The 20,655-nt window shown below is 39.8% G+C and overlaps 1 protein-coding gene across 5 annotated transcripts in view; it reads left to right on the top strand.

Moving 5' to 3' along the window:
- Positions 1-20,655, top strand: part of il1rapl1a (interleukin 1 receptor accessory protein-like 1a) — a 111,589-nt gene that overhangs the window by 44,788 nt on the left and 46,146 nt on the right. For all 5 annotated transcript variants that reach the window (XR_013798423.1, XR_013798424.1, XM_079619407.1 and 2 more), the window contains exon 3: positions 722-819. Coding sequence is in view for 3 of the 5 variants with exons in the window: in XM_079619407.1 (XP_079475533.1) it covers positions 722-819 (98 nt within the window). In the remaining 2 variants the exon portion in view is untranslated. The remainder of the gene's footprint in view (positions 1-721; positions 820-20,655) is intronic.

The raw sequence follows: 20,655 nt of genomic DNA, 5'->3' as shown, positions 1-20,655 counted from the left end.
ATACTTATATAATGAGAACTCAGGTGTGTTTATAGAGTATTTTACAACGCTCAGCCTATCATAAACAAGTATTCTAGTTGTTTTTAGTGTGTTGCTATGTGGTTGCTATGTGGTTGCTAGGTGGACTAGTCCAGGAGTAGTATTGTACAATACTATTGTCAATACTAAAACAATACTATGTCTGTAGTATTGTTTAGTGTATGTCTATATTTTTTTCCATCAGATTTGTCACCCAAAAAATGTCCAGTCGTTTAATAATTTTAAACAGGTTTCTCAAACTCACCCTTTATAGACCTTATTCAGAGCAGAGCCATGACAGGTATGAAAGCGAGGCTGTGAGGGATAGCCTTACCGTGTTTTCAATGGCATCCGCGGTAAAAAGCTGTATAAAACTCCTACATCACTTATAATCTCGCCTTGCTTTCATTCCCGTTAAAAATCCAAGAATCGCTGCTTTGAATAAGGTCTATAACTTCTGAATTTGAGGCAGGACTACAAACTAATGTCGTGCCACTCAAACTAACAGAGCAATGTTTGACAGCATCACCGTGTTTACCCTCTTCAGGAAGTCAGCCTACTGGGTTTTAACATTGACAAAATTACACACTTCACCTTTAAATCTTGTGCTTGGCGGAAAAGCAAATGCAGGTCTGTACATGGGTAGCTGATGGTTGTATGTTGCCAGTATGACATGTGAGGTTTCTCTCTGTGTCTCCGTCAGGCTGGAGAGGAAGATGACAGCCCTCAACCCAGTGCTGTTCCTTCTCTGCGGTGTCTCTGTGTCTCTGACTCTGAAGGTGGTGTCAAAGAGAGGCTCAGGTATGTCCAATTTCTGTCTCTCTATCTCTCTCATTACTCACAGAGGGCTTGCTCTTCGCATTAACGTGTAACATCAAATATTATTTCATGGCATAATGAAAGCTGCTATGCTAAACCGCTCTCACGGGCCATGTGACTGTACATATTAAAGCATAATTTAATGCAGCATTGATGGTGAAGGTCATTTTTGTGTGCTGAGACAGTGTGTGTGTGTGTGTGTCTGTGCGTGTGTGCTTTCCTTTACGCGCAAGTAGGCATGTACATAATCGCCAAACTGCACACACACACAGACAGACACACACACACACACAAATGGGAACACGTGTAAACACACACACAATTTGCAACAGGGAACAGGTTGGGAAGAGAGCAGTGCCAGCCCATCTGTCAGAGGTGATACTCTAATGTGTGTGTGTGCGAAGGGAGGGTGTGGGTGTGGGTGTGGGTGTTTAAGGGAGCGAGAAAGTGTGTGTGTGTGTGTGTGTGTGTGTGTGTGTGTGTTTGTGTGACTGACTGACTGGGAAAAAGAGCACAAAATGTTAGCCAGGACCACCATGTTCTCCAGATAATTAGGTGCAGGGAGGTGTTATGAGTTCAGCTGCAGTTTGATGTTCCCCAGGACCAACATTTGTATTTCCAGATACCTAATTTTTCTCCTGGAGCATAATGACAACACAAAAAAAGAGTTACTCAATTACTGAAACTCAATGCGTTCACTGAAAATAATCTAAAAATATGAACCCTATTTCAGCGTTGGCTAAAGGAACAGTTATTATATACAGTCTGATGGAAACTGGCTGGAGTCTTTTGAGGACAACTTCAGTAAAGTCAGCATGAAATGGCATTCGCAACCCATTATACTTCAGTAAGTATCCGTATTTCCGATTGAAACAGGATATTCAAGCGGAAAAAGATTTAGAATGGGAGTTGATTTTATTTGTAAGGACTTGATTGGATTGTGAAAAATTGACGTTACATACCAGAATAGAGCCAGATCAGAATGCTTGTATGCTAAAACAGTACCCAAATACCTTTAGTTATTGGTTGGGTTATCCTAATTCAATCCAACATTATACAAAAGCCTGCAGTCGGCATAAAATGGAAATCCCTGTAACACCCTATAATTCCTAATTGCATGTTAATTATATTATTAAGAACAATTTGTCCATGCATGTTTCTTTTTTTTACCTCATAATTTTTATTTAAAATGTCATAGCTCGATCTTCTTCTCTGGTGACGTATACGCTGGACCTATCTAATTATTTAGTCCACTAAAACGTCCCTGCTCTCTATATATAGATTTTTTTTCTTCTTCAGTAATCCATTTCATAATATATAATGATATAAGTCACAATATAAAAGAATTTCCGTTACTTCGACAAGTTTTTATTTTATGCTGCAGTGGTTGTCTTGGCCTTAAATTGGCACATTACTGTACCGTAAAAGTTTCAGTTAGCCTACCTATTGCATTTTTAAAACATGTTATTCGCAGTCAGCCATGATTCATTTGTTCCATTAAGGTTATCTGATAATAAAAGGGTTACCGAGATACTGCAGTATTTGGCCACCACACAGTATGTAGAATACTAGCCAAGTTTTGTTAGGCTAATGACATCTCATGTGAGTGTACATTTAAAACATGTTTCGCAAGTACTATTCATTTCTGCCGGTGTAAAACTTTTAATGAGCGCAATATTACTGAATGCAACTTTAAGAAAGTAAATAGACTATTTTGATTTCATGGTGAATTTAAAAAGCATTTTTCAGAGCACAGTCATCTTAAGAGAACGCACTTCAACGCAGCCTTGAAAAGACACTTGAAATGCACACATTTGAGACCACTTAAAGCACTGCCTTACAGAGACTTTTGACCATGGGGGTGTTAAAGGTACAGTACTTTAAAGGTTTTTTCGAAAGCAATCTAAAATTACAGTGGTGCTGGACTGCCACCGACTGCTGTGTGATGAAAGCATGCTGGATGTAATGAGTAGTACAAAGATGTACTCAAATGTGTACGTGCTGGCTTTCCTCTTTTAGGAATGTCTGAGGACAACATCTGTGGATTGCTGTTGATTACAACAAATAATTTTGCTGCGCTCCTCCGTGAAAAAAAGAAAAGAATGTATAATAAATAATACATCAACAGCAGCCCTGCGAACAAACATTTGAAATCACACAATATTTACATAACTTAGTATGTTCTATACAAACTTTTGATTCTTAATTTGAATTAAACATGGTTGCTTTCGCTTGGTATCCCACAATGCAATGTGCTCAACTTGCAATTTGCCTTCCATTGTCCTTCCATTGTTAAAAATATTGGCTCCTTATTTGATCGCAACAGGGAATCCACTCCCTGAAGTACACATGCACCAAAGTGAGGTCATGTGACAGTTGCATACAGCATGCTGTTTCACATACTTAAAAAGATTAGTATGGAGTATACAGTACATAATACTCTATGCAGTATGCAGTAAATCCATTCTGAGCCACTGTTAGAAACTGCACTCACAGGAGTGCATGATGCATGACCACAAGTTCGTCCAGCCGGAAAAGTAGTCCCACTTCAACAGGATGATTCAGGCAACTTTACAACTTAGGTACGCACAGAATTCAAATAACAGTTTTAATAAAAGCACAAGCTTTATATTTTTGTCCAAGGACCACGACCGAAAGTAGCCTGGAATATTCCATTAATGAAATCGGGAAGCATGTTGAAACCAACAAGAGGGTTTTATTGGAATTTTTGTGTGCTCAGTGATGCTTCTGACTGTATTGTGGCAGAATCAACGCTTCAAAGACACTATTAAATGTCAGACACATCAACATCACTCTCCATGCTGCAGATGAAATAATAACTCTTTTCTTTTCCATCTGATCATCTCAGCAGAGGCCCAAGGCATGGCCTAAACATCAGTATGTGTGTGTGTGTGTGTGTGTGTGTTCGTGACTTTGAGCGACACAAGCACACATCTCATCAGCTCAGCGTGCATTCCTCTTGATGTGTTTTAAAGGACTTCACAGCTGTAATTGAACAGGGCCATGTTCTGATTGGTTATGAAATATCAAGCTCTAATTGTCTTGCATTATGGATTATGAAGATTTGAGTGCAGATTCATGAAAAGAGATTTGAGAAATGAGGGGGGAAATGTCATCCTTAGATAAGAGGAGAGATGCTTCTTCTCTAAAGAAATGATTTAAGTTGATTTGAAGCCAATTCAATGGTGCATTTTTACAAGATTTCTGCATATACTATTCATATTAGGCTTGTGAAAAGAACATTTGGTAATTTCAAGGAAGGGCAAGACCTCATAAAACACAAATACCTTGCAAATGGACTTTAGTCAGGGTAGACGTCATGGTAAATTTGACGTGAATGAAACCAAGGCTGTGAGGGCCAAAAGTGCAGTCTGTTTAATGGGTTGTACTGTCTTGTGATATCAAATTTTCACAAACCAGCCCATAACTTAATGCAAGATTTTTTTTTTTTGTACACTTGAATTTTTAAAAAGCCATATTTCATTGACTAACAACAATACAACCCATTTCACAGACTGTAAATGTATTCCTCACAGCCTTTTTTTAAAATTAGAATAAAATAAATATTGCATCTGTCCTGACTAGTTCCCTCCTAACAAATGTTTTGTTGTACTGTAGTTATCCGTGAAATGCAGAAGATTAAATGGTGCGTTCAAGTCCTCCTAAAAAGTTGGGAAGTCATAATAACTAGTGATACGGCGAAATTTCACCTACTCAAAATTTGTGACCGAAATAGCAATGCTGTTTAATTAGCACAGCTCGGATGGCACGTTTCGACTGTGTCAGCGTCAATTTTGTGCACACAACATGGATAAACTAAAACACACAGTTCCACACTGTGAACTGTGTGGACGCTAGGGCTAGATTGACAATATCGATTTCTTGATTTTCACTCAACATTTAAAGTCTCTGCTTTCAAATTCTGTCTTATTTAATCAAAAAGAAAAAGAAAAGAAAAGTATTTAAAAAAGAAAAGTATTTTTGGTTCTCTTTAATTCGGTGTGACACCTATAGCGCCTCAGTTCAAGCGACAGAACGTATCAAACGCACATTAACCGATCATCTTTTTCTCGTTACTGTTAATCATAGCAAGAAATATACATTAATGAATGAACATCACAGGCATGTTGAAAGAAACAGTACAACTTACCAAAATGTATCATGTCTCATGTAATCGCTCAGTCAGTGTATCAACCAGGGAAAGACGCCAATAAAAACAGCTTGTAAACAATGTCACTTAAAGGGGTGGTTGAGTGGTAAAGGGGTGGTAAAGTATGATTTCACTTTTCTAACTTTAGTTAGTGTGTAATGTTGCTGTTTTAGCATTAAAAACATCTGCAAAGTTACGACGCTCAAAGTTCAAAGCAAAGGGAGATATTTGCTTTTAAAGAAATCGTTTTTTAAGGACTACAACAAACGGCTGGTAGGGACTACACGTCATTCCTCATGGGTTAGTGACATCACCAACCCTAAAATTTACATAAACCCCGCCCCCGGGAACATGCAGTCCATGTTATTATTACCAGAGCTTCTCAGTGATTTTAGTCCTGTCCGAATGTGCATCTCAGTAATCATTACGGACAATGTCAGTAAAGATTACGGCGACTTTTACCTTCTGTAAAAAGGTCAGGAAAAATGACCTCAGGGAATACTAATCCCGTGCAAACAGACCCAGCTGTAAATATGATCGTAAATAGTCCGTCATTTCCTGTTAAAAAGTATTTTTCCGCGTTTTTTCAAGTATGGAGGTCCTTGAAAAAACATTGTTGCGATTTTTCAGCATACCATTCAGATCAAACAGAAGGTCGAAAGCACTTCTTTTAGCGTTAGGCAAGTGCCTATTCCCAACATAATCAAATCTGAATTGAATTAATACATCGTTCGACCAGACCTTACTGTTTTGCACACATGACGACAGGAAGGTGACGGCGGTGCGTAAATCGATTTACCCCTCACACTTCTGCTAGTTTTACTGAGATTTCTTATGCCGTGCAAATTAGACATTATTATTACTACAGACGTCCTGTGGTAAAATTACATTACTCCATCTACCCTTGTAAAATGATTAAATGTTTATATTTTACCAATACATTAGAATAGAAACATAATTCTGTTATTAAAAAGTTGATAAACTAACGTATGTGCAATTTAAATATTATTCGTACAACTAAGTTTTATTTGAGTGTTTATTAAATTTGATTAACAAATTATTTTTGTATTATTAAATATAAATATTTTAATTTTGGTGCATCACTAATTACAACATCAGGTGCGTTTAACAAATCACATTGGTCAGAGTACCTTTACTACAAAAAATACAGCAAGGTTTTTAACTCTACTTCTAATTAAGATTAAGCAAACTAATTAAGAATAAACAATGTGCATCAGGTGCTTTTTGCTTTGTTTTTATTCAATATATGAAGGTGCTGAATGATTTATTCTATTGTAATTGTACAATATCGTTTTTTTGTACATACAACGTAGCTAGATTTACTGTAAATAAAAAAAGTAATTTCATATATTTTTGAAACAGATGTCAACTACAGATGCTGCATCTATTGTGTCGGGCCTGTTTTCTCAATGACACACCCCCAACTTGGGATTTTGAGGATCAAAGAAAATACTTGTTTCCCACTCGCAATTACAATCCTTCCAACATGACTTAAATGCAACCAAAAGTACGGTGTACATTTTAGGACATCCTCAGACCTCAACCTTATGAAGAAAAGGCATCATGCCTCAGAGTAAAAGGCTTCAGTCATTGGACAAAACGGCATCGTGCCTCAGACTGAAAAGCTTCAGGTCTCAGGAAAAACATTAGGCTTTTTTGAGATGCGCCTTGCCTCGCCTGAAATGTATGCGAGAGTAGGCGGAGGAGTGAAAAAAGTGCAGGCAAGACGGACAGATCTCTCTTCTCGCAGTGGATCAGACACCTACGAGATCAAAGGCGGATATCGCGGGATTCACGCTCGTGCATGGTGTTGCTAATAAACTGGATGTAATTTAAGTTCTGTTGCTTTTATAAGAAAATAAATATAATGAACAAGACACTCAAAGTTCTTGTTATTTAATTACATACCAAAGACGTGTTTATCAATAATTTTTACTTTAATTACATATGTTTTATAAACATTTTTAAATAAATATGACAACAATCAAATAACCCATATAGAGATCACACTGTCAAGAGAGTTTGGGAATACTCGCACATAATTTATACACATAAAAACACGAAATCAGAGTTTTAAATTCAAACATTTTAAAAGAGAACAATACATCACGGTTGTTTAATCCAATGAGCTTTAAGCTGTGTCGTCAGCAAGTCGTTTCCCATCGTGCTCTTGATCAGTGCAGTCGGTCGAGAGCAACTGCGCGCAACTGCAAAATCTGACACGTCCGCCTTGCGCTCGCGAGAGTTTTTTGACATACGTCAGCATGACATCAGAGCCAGGCGGACCGCACTCGGACACTTTTCTAACCGGCATGCATCTCGCGCTGATCACCGGTGATCGGTTCTGCGCAGATTTTGCTCATATCAAACAAGCCTAATGTCAAGTGTCAGGTCTCGTACAATTACGAGGAAAAACATTAGGCATTAGGCAACCGTTTTGACATAAAAAATAAAAATAAAAAAAAACTATTCCTTTAATCCTACCTCGTTTGGCTTATGCTACTCTGAGCAATGCCTGAACTTTGTATTTTGAGCACTTCTTGCGTTATTTTTGCCTCTTCACGGTGACTCGCTTGCTGTAGTCCTAAGTTGTAAGTCGCTTTGGATAAAAGCGTCTGCTAAATGACTAAATGTAAATGTAAATTAGGGATCAGATGAAACAGCCTCAGACAAAAAGGCATCAGACATAAAGGCATCGGGCAAAACGGACTCAGACTAAAAGGCATCGGACGAAACGGCATCAGACATAAAGGCATCGGATGAAACGGACTCAGACTAAAAGGCATCAGCCATAAAGGCATCGGGCGAAACAGACTCTGCACGAGCGTGAATCCCGCGATATCCGCCTTTGATCTCGTAGGTGTCTGATCCACTGCGAGAAGAGAGATCTGTCCGTCTTGCCTGCACTTTTTTCACTCCTCCCCTCACAGCAGTCGCCTACTCTCGCATACATTTCAGGCAAGGCAAGGCGCATCTCAAACAAGCCTATTCTTTCGAGCTATGAACCACGTACATGTGACATCATGTGGCGGGGCAATGCGAACCTTCAAACTCCACCTGAGTCCGTTTCGGCCGATGCCTTTATGTCTGATGCCGTTTCGTCCAATACCTTTTAGTCTGAGTCCGTTTTGCCCGATGCCTTTATGTCTGATGCCTTTTTGTCTGAGGCTGTTTCGTCTGATCCCTAATTGTACGAGACCTGACACTTGACATTGCTTTTCCTGAGACCTGAAGCTTTTCAGTCTGAGGCGTGATGCCGTTTTGTCCAATGACTGAAGCCTTTTAGTCTGAGGCATGATGCCTTGTCTTCATATGGTTGAGGTCTGAGGATGTCCTAAAATGTACACCGTACTAAAGGTAATTTTTACAACTTTGCTGCCTCTTTGGTTTGTTGTGCCAGTCATCCTCTCCTTATACTGACATCTAGTGGTGTGGATGCAGCATCACACAAAATGCAAATGTTGGCAGTTACTAATGCCAGTGTATAAATACATTAAAAATCAGCCTATTATGGAGACTACCGAGATGAGGCTTGTAGTATCTCAGCATGGCGTCCCCCATGAGGCGACCTGCGCCATGTAGAATAAAACAGCTTTTATTAAGCTACTGATAAGACTTGATCAGGGTTGCCAACTCTCACGCATTCGGCGTGAGACACACACTTTTCAGGCTCAGTCTCACGCTCTCACGCTGCCCAAGTAAATCTCACGAGAAGCTAACATGCTGCGCCAATGTCTCTCCTTTGGCGTATGACATCAATTCGAAAGCTGTGCTTTTGAGTCGCTCTCACAGTATTTTGATGTCATACGCCATTCGGTCTGCGCAGTGCCGCATGAAGCTGAATACAAGTATTGACAAGGTATGGGTTTTAATTTAACCAATGAAGACCTGCAACCTCTTGATTGGACCAGTCTGTACCAATCACATTTTCCCCACACCTTGCAAGGTCACTGTATATAAGCTGCTAACCCCCACCTGCGCAACAATCACCGGAGATGTTCAGCCGGCATTTTGAAGCGTAGTATTTGTGCGCACAAAATGTTGCAAGCTTATGAATTGAAATCGCTAAATTTGTGTCAAGCACTAGCAAAAACAGTAGGCTACCAGTTAATATATGTGTAAACATTATATGTTAACATTGTAACATGTTGTCACTAAACTTAATGAAATTCTCTTTAGTTTCCAAATGTTTTGTCAATCACAATACACTTATTGTGATGCAAGGCTTTTGTGGGGTGGTTTTTTGCCTCCTTTTTTTTTACAACACCTCCTCCCACCTTCCGTAATTCTCACTCCTAGCTAAACTCAAAAGTTGGCAACCCTGCTTGATGTAAAGAAAAAGTTATTTTGATATGTACATCTTGCACATGTAAAACATTTTTAATGAGGGAAACTTTAAGGGTTAAGGGGTGATTATAGCATGTGTGAGCGAGAGATGTTTGTATTTAAATATCTCATGATGGAAATCTGTGTGTTTAAGCAGTGATTGGTAAAGTTTGACATTATAAATGACAGAAATTCCAAAAGAACAAACCGACGCAACTCTGACATGCACAAACACATGCAAGCACACACTCAAAGTGTTAGTTCGTCCTGTCTCATTAAGCACACTATAGTTCCCTTCGCTCTCTCTCAATCTATGTCTGTTTTTTAAATGCTAATGATGGATTAGCCCGTGCTCTGGCCTCAGGATTTTCTCTCTTTATTCCCGTGTTTGTTTCAGTTCTCTCTCTCAGGTCTCTCTCTTTTCTCCTGCTGTCATGTTACTGCGACCCGTGGACCCTCTCTCATAATGAGAGGCCCAAATGAAAGGGTTCTAACGACAGAAAAGACTTCAATCCCTCTTTTCTCCATCTTAGTCGACTGAATTTTTCCATTATTCCCCTCCGAGCTGTGAGAAAATCGCTCTCTTCCATTGGTTAACAGGCCACCTGCTCGCCCAGCGAACCTGCTCGACCTCCGTCGCCATGGCAAGCCAGAGGCGGAGGTGAGATGAGAGGTATGGGAAAAGATCAGGGACGAACAGTCGTGCTATTGTCCAAAAGAGACCTGCTCGAGGTTAGCGGAAACTCGGAAAGGTCAGTGTGCGGTCGAGGAAAGGTCAAAACAAGGGGCGGGGAGGAAGACGCCCGGTCGGCAATGTGCGTCGTCATGGAAATGTCCTCAATTTGCCTGTTGCATTCTGACTAAGACAAATTAGAGGCGGACAAAGCGTTTTTTGCGATCGTTGATCCGAGAGAGTGGTAAGACTCCATGGGAACAGTAAATAAGAGCTGCAGTGCATTGTGGGAGATTAAAATCACTTGTTTGGCCCAAAACACATCAGCTTAGAAATATGGGGTACATAATGAGTTTATATGAATATACCTACTCAAAACAGCTATAACCATAAAGCACGGCGAAGCAAAGGAGCCCCGTTCCTCCTCTTCCTCTCGCTCTCTCTCTCTCTTTCTGTCTCTACAGAGAGCAGTAGGAAATGGAAATGCACACTTTATGGGTCTGGGTGATTGGATTTGCATGGCGTCAAGCCAGCACAAACACACACACACGCAAACACACACACACTAAGACACAAAGTGTCTGAGAGAGCAGTGGTAACTCAAAGTCAACATGACAGTTTTACTGGGGTGCAGTTGCTCTCAGTGTCTAAAGCAAACAGCCATTTACTGTTGCACTAAATACCGACTTGCATTTGCCCTCAATATCAGAGAGAGAAATTACCGGCTCAAATTCAAGCAGGGAATGGGAAATTAGAAACCAACATTTGAGTTTCCTCTTAAAAGAATGGCTGTTAATGGGCCTTTGCGTGGAAAGAGCCAATCGAGATTGTCAAAATGAATTTTAGATCCCTCCAAGCATGATTATATACCCTATCTCTCAATTGCAAATAACTGTTTCATCTTTGAAATCCTCATTCTCTCGTTTAATGGAAAACAGGACTTTTGTTCAGACCTCTTGGTTTTTCCATCCAAACTCTTGTATTTATTTCTGAATGCAGTGAATTGATTGTAATTAAGGCTGAAAAGCCATTTTTACAGAAGTCTGTCATGTTCAGAAGCTCTTTCTGTTTTACTGCGGCACTCCAAACTGGCTCATTTCGAGGTGTCTTTTGATTGTGCATGAGAGCCTTTGGAATCCTGCACGAGTCTGTCGAATTCAGCGCTAGCCCACCTGTGGCAGGATGACAGCGTGTAGCGTACTTCTGCTTTATTGCGTTTGATCAGAGGCCTTTGCCAAGTCTTATTAAGATGTTCCAGTTTAAGTAAGCGCAAGATATACTCCGTATCCTTAAATGGCTCTTTGTTAAAGCAGAACATTTGAATTAAATGAGATACAATGGTTAATTTAATATTACTGTAATTGACTCCAGTGGTCGGGCATTCCATGCTAATATCACAGAAGAGGACTGCCTTCTGGTTGAAAGAGAGCAAGAGAGACGGAAGGAGAGAGTAAGAGTGACAAAGACTGTGAGTGAATGTTAGGAGACCTCCAGGGATGAGGTGACCTACAATTAGTGACAGTAACATGATAACTCAAGGCCAACAGCAGTCGATTAGCATATTTCATAATTGATTACAGAATATCTTCGGAGGACGAATATTTATTCAGACCTAGTTAGGGCCAATTTAGGGGCAAATTAATGAGGAAACGAGGCTTAAGACTAGACCTGTGCTCTTTCTTTTTCTTTTCTTTTAGATGTTGAATTATGCAATTATGTATATTGAAGGATGATGGCTGCAGAGGAAAACAAATTCCATAACAAATATTAATTCCAAGTCAACATGATGGAGGAGATTTGTTCAGTCCAGTTAGATGATTGTTCTTATTCTTAACTTAACATGATATGATTCATATTCTTAACATAACATACAAATACATCTCTCTACATTTTTTTCTTCCCATGATTCTTCTGACATTTCAAATAGATGGAGCTCAAAGGCTCAAAAGATTACTTTTTATTGTATGAGCAATATCAATATTTTGAATATAATTATAGCAGCACGAATATTATCCTAAACCACTATTTTGTGTCATATAGGTAATTATCATACAGGTTTGGAACGACATGATGGTGAGTAAATGATGACAGAATGTTTATTTTTACGTGAAATATTCATTTAGGAATACATTTTGTTGCATTCGATTTTCTTTTTCTTACATGTAGCCATTTTATCCTAGTGCAAAACACCAATCTGATGTGCTAATCATGACCTCTCTGCTTGGAAATGTGTCTGTAGTTATGGAAACTCTGTAGTGAAGCATTTTAACAAGGTTCTTATCTAAGCAACAGAAACCCACTTAAACTAATTCTCCACCTCCACACACACACACACACACACACACACACACACACACACACACACACACACACACACACACACACACACACACACACACACACACACACACACACAGCTCCCTTGAAGATGAGTGATTCCCTCAAATTTAAGAAACAAGTGCACAGAGAGAAAATTGCAAGTATGATTATCAAGTAAGATTATCTCTCTTTATCTACTCCTATATTTTATTTTCAATTCATTTAATTAATTTGCTCTCATGCATCATCTCAACAACAGATGTAATAATATAAAGAACTAGATTTTTCCATCCATGCTGGAAACATATGCCAGGACATCACTATTTAGTTGGTTCTGGATAATTTGTGTTTAGTCAAAAGTCTCTATAACATTCTGGTCTTCCTTTATTGTAAATCTATGGGGGTTTTTATTAATACATTTTTTCATATTCATAGTTGCTTAGAAAAAATATTTGGTAGTAGCACACCTCAATAATCTGCACAATTCATGCAGCAAAGATGGTGCAGGATGAGTTGCGCGCCAAAGTTGAATAGTTATGCAGTTTAATAGTGCTAATGTTAATTTTAATGCAATATTAACAGCGATTCAAGCTTAAGCCATTAAAACTAGCATTATCAGTAACAGCAACATCAACATGTTTTATTTTCCCCTTCTGATTTGTTGTCATCTTCCCCCTTTAATCTTTCCTCACAGGTAAATGCAGTCATGCATTGTTGTGGCCAGGGAATACCACTGTCATTGGGTTCCATGCGCTTTCATTTGTGTGTGTGTGTGTGTGTGTGTGTGTGTGTGTGTGTGTGTGTGTGTGTGTGTGTGTGTGTGTGTGTGTGTGTGTGTGTGTGTGTGTGTGTGTGTGTGTGTATGTGTGTTATATTTCCCATGGGGACTGTAGAGGGGAGAGAAGGAGAGGGAGTTGTTTGATCTTTAACAGGATTATTCATCCTCTTTCCCTTTTATTTATTTAATATCCTTCCTTTATGCGCAAAGCATCTGGGCAGCATTTAAAACATTAAACCACACACATCTCACTAGAGGCCCATGTGCTCTGTTTGTGTCTTGTGCATTTGCGGTGTGTGTGGAGGCGGAATTCCTTGACCTGACAGTCCTGTAGCATGATCAATACTGCGTTAAATTACACACAAGTCTGCAAGCCACACATTTTCAAATCCTCCTCTTTCTTTAAAATCTCTCACTTGCCCTCGGACATACACGTGCGCACACACATGAACGTACATGCACGGGTCAGCCCTAGAACTGCAATTTGAACTGACTAGATGTTTGCACGGTACATGCTGTACGTCATCATGATTTAATTAATGGAAATGTCAGCAGTTCTTTTTTTTTTTTTAAAGGAAAGGGGAATCTTACGGATTCAATTGAAGTTAAGCGCTTTTGACAGAATCTCTGAAATGCGGTTGGATACCACAGACATTTATTTAGATTCAAAAATTTAGTAATTCAATTTGGAGAAGGACATTTTAGAGGGTGTAAAAGCTTTTCACGATTATTTACTTCTCGCTATAGCTAGTCATTGACAGAGGAAACCTCAATCTAGAAAAGGATTTTATTGTACAAACAACTGGAAAAAATCTGAATTTTAAAGTGCTTTATATTATTTTATTTTTTTACATGCAATAATGTTTGTTATTTGAGCTTTAAAATAGTTTAAATCAGCCTTTTCACCCTGTTTTAGAAGATGAACTTCTGGTTATGGTCTGCTGATGTAAGGCCTGTGGGTGGATTGTTTTCTATGTAAACAGTCTCTTTCTTGTATTGTTAGATGTATGTTAACATATTTCATATTTAATTGTTGTGGCTATACTTTAAAACACTGTATATTTTAGCATTTTGTTCTCGTGAAGTGCCTTACATTGTAGACTTCAGTTGTAAGTGCATTGTTTGCACATTTCATAACTTTATATTTATATATTTATATTACAGTTATCCCTTACCGTAAAATTACCAGAATGAATTTACCGGTAAATACACAAATATGCTGTTCACACAAGCAACGGTGTTCTGGCCATTCTACTGGTACCTGCACCAAAATACCGGTAAATTCTGTGATGTCAGTCATTAGGGGTGTGACGAGATCTCAAGATTAAAATGTGAAGAGATTTCGCGTCGAGTGAAAAGCTGTCTCGCAATATCGCCATGATGGAGCGTGAGGGTGAAATAAGCATCAAATATTCCACCGTTACACTCACATTCGTCTACTGTCGTTTTGATGTGGGGTTTTTTATATCTATTAAAAAAAACATTAGCCTATAAATTCATTTAAAAGTCTGCTCTGCTCATCCAGCACGAGTAGCCGTCAATGCTGCAGTAGAATCACAGTTCACTGATCGGGTGACGACGGTGGAGGTTTCGTTGCACAACAGAGCCTAAACATCTGATAATGTCTTATCATGTAGAATGCGCGCTCAGCACCACTGCATCTTATACACAGAGTACGCGCGATCACGAATTTGAAAGTAAAACACGAGCTCCCTGAGGCGCGTAAAATAGGCTGCATACATAGAATAATCTGTCTCATGTCATACCCATCTCTGGACTGTTTAATTGTGGCTATGGTCTCTGTTTGCACTTCGAATATTGAGAGAGTAATGTAACGTCTTGACAACAGACAAGGGAGACTCCGTTTTTGAACTTATAATCGGAACGCAAGAACAACTCTAAAGACAAATGCACCAGCCTCGTTGCTCTCTACCATAGACAGTATATAAACTGGACACAGCGACCCCATAGGTTTCAACGGAGAGAAGTGTAGTCAATTAGAAGCACTCACTTCCTGATCGCCAGGCGAACTGCGCAGGCTCAAACTGAGCTTGACGACGTAGATGTGACGTGAGCAACCTTTGTAGGTCTTCTAGTAGCTGTGCCGAGAGAAATCTGAATCATTCCCTTCCGAATCTCGCAGAGACGGAGAGCGTGAGCATTAGCTGTCCATGAGCTAGCAGCGGGAGCAACTTTATCACTCTCTATGGGCTTCTCCCTTGACTTTATGCCTCCACGTCCTCCCGATTGCTTGCGAGCTTCTCTGCCTGCCCTGTCCATACGGTAATTTCTCGACTTGTGCGACAGAGTCGCGCGGTTATGACGCAATCGTTTGCCTATTTTTACTAAAACTGCTTCTACGGGGCCATAACGTAAGATACAAGGTAATGGAGCCTTTTATACATTTTCGTTTTTCTTTAGAAATAAACAATGGACAAACGGTGTCTTTAAACGCCTCAGATGTAAAGTTATTCGCTTTCAAAGTGACGCCAAAATGAATGGGAGTCAATGGAATGCTAACAGCAGGTGGGGGTCCGCTAGCCAATGGCGGCGCCCGGGGAAGCTTCAGTGTCTTCCGGAACACTGCCCCCCTGCCCTCTACCCGGCCTTTTCCGAAATCCGAACTCACCGCATTAACCCTATAACTGCCGGTGCAAAATAAAACAGCAATTTCACAACAATTATAAAGAGTCTGTGCGCTATAGTACTTTGATTATGTTTGCACTTGCACTTATTGTTTGCACTTAATAAGACTAAGAGAAAACTGTTATTTATACTGTTTTTATTTCTATGTTCAATTTGTGTAAGTGAGTTCAGTAAGGTGATTACACACAGCCTAAATGTACAGTAAGGTCTGAAGAGACTCATGTGAAATCATACAGGAGACATTTCAAAATGCACCTGCAGACTTTTTCCAGTCATGAATTTTGTCATTGATGATTTCTGAAAAATTGTGCAAAAAATCGTCTCGTTCTCGTGAACCCAATCTCGTGCCTCGTCTCGTCTCATGAGAGAAGTGTCTCGTCACACCCCTATCAGTCATCGGAAATGATCTTTCAACATCGCTGAGATGTTGTTCATTCTCCCGCGTGAGGAGAAGCTCTTTCTATCTTTTTTCTTACTGTTCAATTTGATTAAATTTTCTGAGTGACAGGCGTACTAAGGAGATAATCATACGCGGTTTTTCTCGTTAAAACACGAGACACCGAGATAGTATCCAACTGCAGGCCCGCAGCGTAATGGTCAAAGATGTCCATCTAGCGCATATTTACATAGAACTATGTAAAGTTAAACTATTAAAAAGCAGCGGTGCTTACTGTAAACAGCGCGGAGTAATCACGTCATCTCCATAATAACATTATGATTGGCCCAAAGCAGACTTCTTACGTTCGGACCTTGTACGTGCTCATAACGGTAATCTTCATTCTTTGTTCACACACAACATCATGCCGGTAATTTACTGGTAATGTTACAACCTCTCATACTGGTAAATTGCCAGAACCGATTTTTGAAAAAGTCTGATTCACACGTGATATTTTAACGGTTATTTACCGGTAATTTACCAGTAAAGACTACATGTGTGAAAGGGGCTAATGTGTAAGTGTCCAAGGGTCTTCTGCAGAGCGAGGTGATTGTTCTTGGTGTGTATGCATAGAGAGGTTATTGTTGGTGTGTGTGTCGAGGCATTGGATCATGGTGGATTAGCAGTAATCTTGGCCAGTGACTCTCCCCGGTGGTCGGATCACTAAGTACACAGCCTCTCAGTCTTTCTGCTGAACACATCTCACACAGAAAGAAGCCAAACAACCTTTTTGCAGCAGCTACAAGCTTTAAACTCATTGAGTTTTGGGTGATTGACTCACATTTGTATGCACACAGTCATGGGATTGCTCAAGACAGTTGGCGTCTTAAACTGTCAAGTGATCATTAGTACCTTACTTGTGGGACACACACAAACAAATAAAAACCTCTTAGAGTAAGCACACAGTGAGGGAACACTAATCTCTTTGTTTTCCATTTCGTTTTAATATATAAAGCATTTTAATGTTTAAATTCCTCATCACAAATGGCTCATTTTTTTCTAATGACCCTTCAGAAGAACAAAAACCCAAGTGGACTAAAAATCTAATATCTGTCTTAAGGCCAGGGCCATGATTCAACCACCCTAAAATGTAAAAAGAGCCCTTTACTTATACTGCCATTAAAGACTCCATGAAATGGTTTAAGAAACACAATTTTCTTTGTTGTTTTGACATATTTCCTTATGACACGGGTAGCTGAGGCAGAACAAATCGAAAAGCTTATACTTTTTCAAATAGCCAACTGCTTTTAAGTAGAATATCACAGCCTAGCAAAACCATGATTTACTACTCGCTGTAGCTACAGTAGATGATGACAGGTGGTATTAGGGAAAGGAGACATCAATCTAGAGAACATTTTTTTTGTACAAAACAATTGTAAACACCTGCAAACAATAGAATTTAGTCATTAATATTAATATTATTATGATATATACTTATATTGAAGTGAGCCGTGACTCTTGAACCGTGGCCCTCTCACCCTCTTCCCTCGCCAGGAAAAAGTAAAATTGGCCTAAAATCAACCAACTTACCATGTCCTCTTCTAGTCATGCATAAGTTACCTTTGACAAGAAATGCAATAAGCAGTCAGCACAGTGAGTTTGAGAGTTATCACCAAAATAATACAAAATGTAATAAATCCTCATCCTCAAATCCTCAGTACAAATAATTCCACCATCACACAATCAGCGAAATATGGTGATAACTAGCTGGGTTGCAAAATGTACGACACACAAAACCTTTAAAGATTGACTAGTAATTCTGCTAAATATCTAAATAACAGCAACGATACTCAGGTAGGCTGTGGTGTTTAAAGTTAAAGCTCAGTTGGTACTAAGGGGCCCAAAGTGTGCCAAGAAAATACCACCCACACCATTACACCACCACGACCAGCCTGAACCATTAATACAAGGCAGGATGGATCCATGCTTTTAAGTTGTTTACTCCAAAATTCTGACCCAACCACCTGAATGTTGCAGCAGAAATCAAGACTCATCAGACCACTAGGCAACGTTTTTCCAATCATCTATTGTCCACTTTTGGTGAGCCTGTGTGAATTGTAGCTTCAGTTTCTTGTTCTTAGCTGACAGAAGTGGCACTCATTGTGGTCTTCTGCTGCTGCTTCTGCTTCAAGGTTCGACGTGTTGTGCATTTAGTAGTAATGATTGGTTATTTGAGTTACTGTTGCCTTTTTCTCAGCTCGATCCAGTCTGGCCATTCTCCTCTGACCTTTGGTATCAACAAGGCATTTCTGCCCACAGAACTGCCGCTCACTGGATATTTTCTCTTTTTCAGATCATTCTCTGTAATCCCTAGAGATGGTTGTGCGTGAAAATCTACTTGTCCCAGTAGATCAGCAGTTTCTGAAATACCCAGAGTAGCCTGCCTGGCACAAACAACCAGGCCACATTCAAAGTCACTTAAATTACCTTTCTTTTCCATTCTGATGCTCAGTTTGAATTTCACCAGATCGTCTTTACCATGTCTACAAGCCTAAATGCATTGAGTTGCTTCCATGTAATTGGCTGATTAGATATGTGTGTTAATGCCTGTTGAACAGGTGTACCTAATAAAGTGGCCAGTGAGTCTATATACACCATATTGACAAAAAAATTGGGACACCCCTCCAAGGCCCCGTTTACACGTACATGGTTCTTTTGAAAAACGGATACATTTCCCTTTGTTTGTGCCCCTCGTTTACACGCAAATGAAAGATTCTTTCTAAAAACTCTTGCCAGAGTGGAGATTTTGGAAAACTTTGTTTGCATGTAAACTGAGAAAAACTGAGTTTTAGGCGGCTGACGTCACAGTATGTGACTATTTTCGGGATTCTGATTGGCTAACGTGGGCTTGAGCTTTATCGTTACGTGCCACCTACAGGTTTGGCATGCTATTGACTAGTGCTGTGTTGAAAAAATCGATTCACCAATTCTAAATCGATTTTCATATTAATTTCTAAAGATCGATCCGTAACTCAGAGGATCGATTTAATAACAGGCCTACATTTTCCCCATAAACACACTGAGACACGGCGACCGGCGGCGCTGCTAATGCGGTTTCTCTGAATCCACTTGTTCAGGAGGAATGCATCGTTCACATAGCGCGTTTTTTGCGCGTGCAAATTCGTTTTCCAGGCACGTCTCTGTTCATGGTTGCATAGCAACGGCAGACGCAAAGGGAAAGCATGCGCTTGTTGAGAGGAGAAAGCGGTGCAAACTCGTGCAAACTGCGCTCTCCATGATGACGAGGAAGTATCATCAAATAATTAATTGATTTCTAGCCCTTGCATTAGCTTTACTACTAGATATATTCATTGAGATGAGAAATAAAAAGCCGCCCTGTACAGCTATGATCAGCTGTTCGGCCGAGCTTTCCATGTTGTTACGGAAAGGCCGCTGGTTTTTGTCACATGACCTGTTGAGATGCATTGAAGTGCTTCTCACTGAATTTGCACGCGCATAAAACGCGATATGTGAACGTGCGGTTCGTTGTATCTAGTTTAAAAGGCCTTTTAAATATGAACGCAGTTTTGGATTAAATAAAAGGACAGTCAATTAACTCAAATAAAACACGTTTTATCTCCTGTTTAGTTGGTAACACTACATTAAGACATCATTCATTAACATTAATGCCTTATCTAACATCAATACATTGAGTGAACAATACATTTTTACAACATTAATGTATGTTTGTGAATGTTATTTAATACCAACACTTGATTGTTCATGAACAGTTAAAACTTTTGATTTTAAAATATAAGATCGGATCAGATCGGATCGAATCGAATCGAATAATGATAATCGATTCAAGATCTTGAGAATCGGAATCGAATCGATTCTTGAAATTTGAATCGATACCCAGCACTACTATTGACGGCATATACACGGGTTCGTGTAAACAAACACTTTTCTGAAAACTGACAGGTGTGCACGATGTTATTTTTGAAAACGAAGAGGGGTGAAATGTCCTTTTATGAAAATAGCCGTCCACGTGTAACCTCTCAGGAGCTCAGTGAATTCACCTGTAAAGCACGCCGCCACTGGAGCAGTGGAGAACTGGAGATATGTTCTCTGGAGTGACGAATCACGCTTCTCTGTCTGGCAATCCAATGGACGAGTCTGGGTTTGGCAGTTGCCAGGATAACGTTACGTGCCTGACTGCATTGTGCCATGTGTCAAATTTGGTGGAGGGGGGATTATGGTGTGGGGTTGTTTGGCTTGGCCCCTTAGTTCCAGTGAAATTAAACTCTTAATGCTTCTGCATACCAAGACATTTTGGACAATTTCATGCTACCAACTTTGTGGGAACAGTTTGGGGATGGCCCCTTCCTGTTCCAGTGCACAAAGCAAGGTCCATAAAGACATGGATGAGCGAGTTTGGTGTGGAAGAACTTGACAACCCGATAGAACACCTTTGGGATGAATAATAGCGGAGACTGCGGGCCAGGGCT

Source organism: Phoxinus phoxinus (genome assembly GCF_949152265.1).
Source record: "Phoxinus phoxinus genome assembly, chromosome: 7".
Classification (NCBI taxonomy): Eukaryota; Metazoa; Chordata; class Actinopteri; order Cypriniformes; family Leuciscidae; genus Phoxinus; species Phoxinus phoxinus.
Note: the sequence above shows the minus strand (reverse complement) of the source record. Positions and strands in the feature narration are given on the sequence as shown.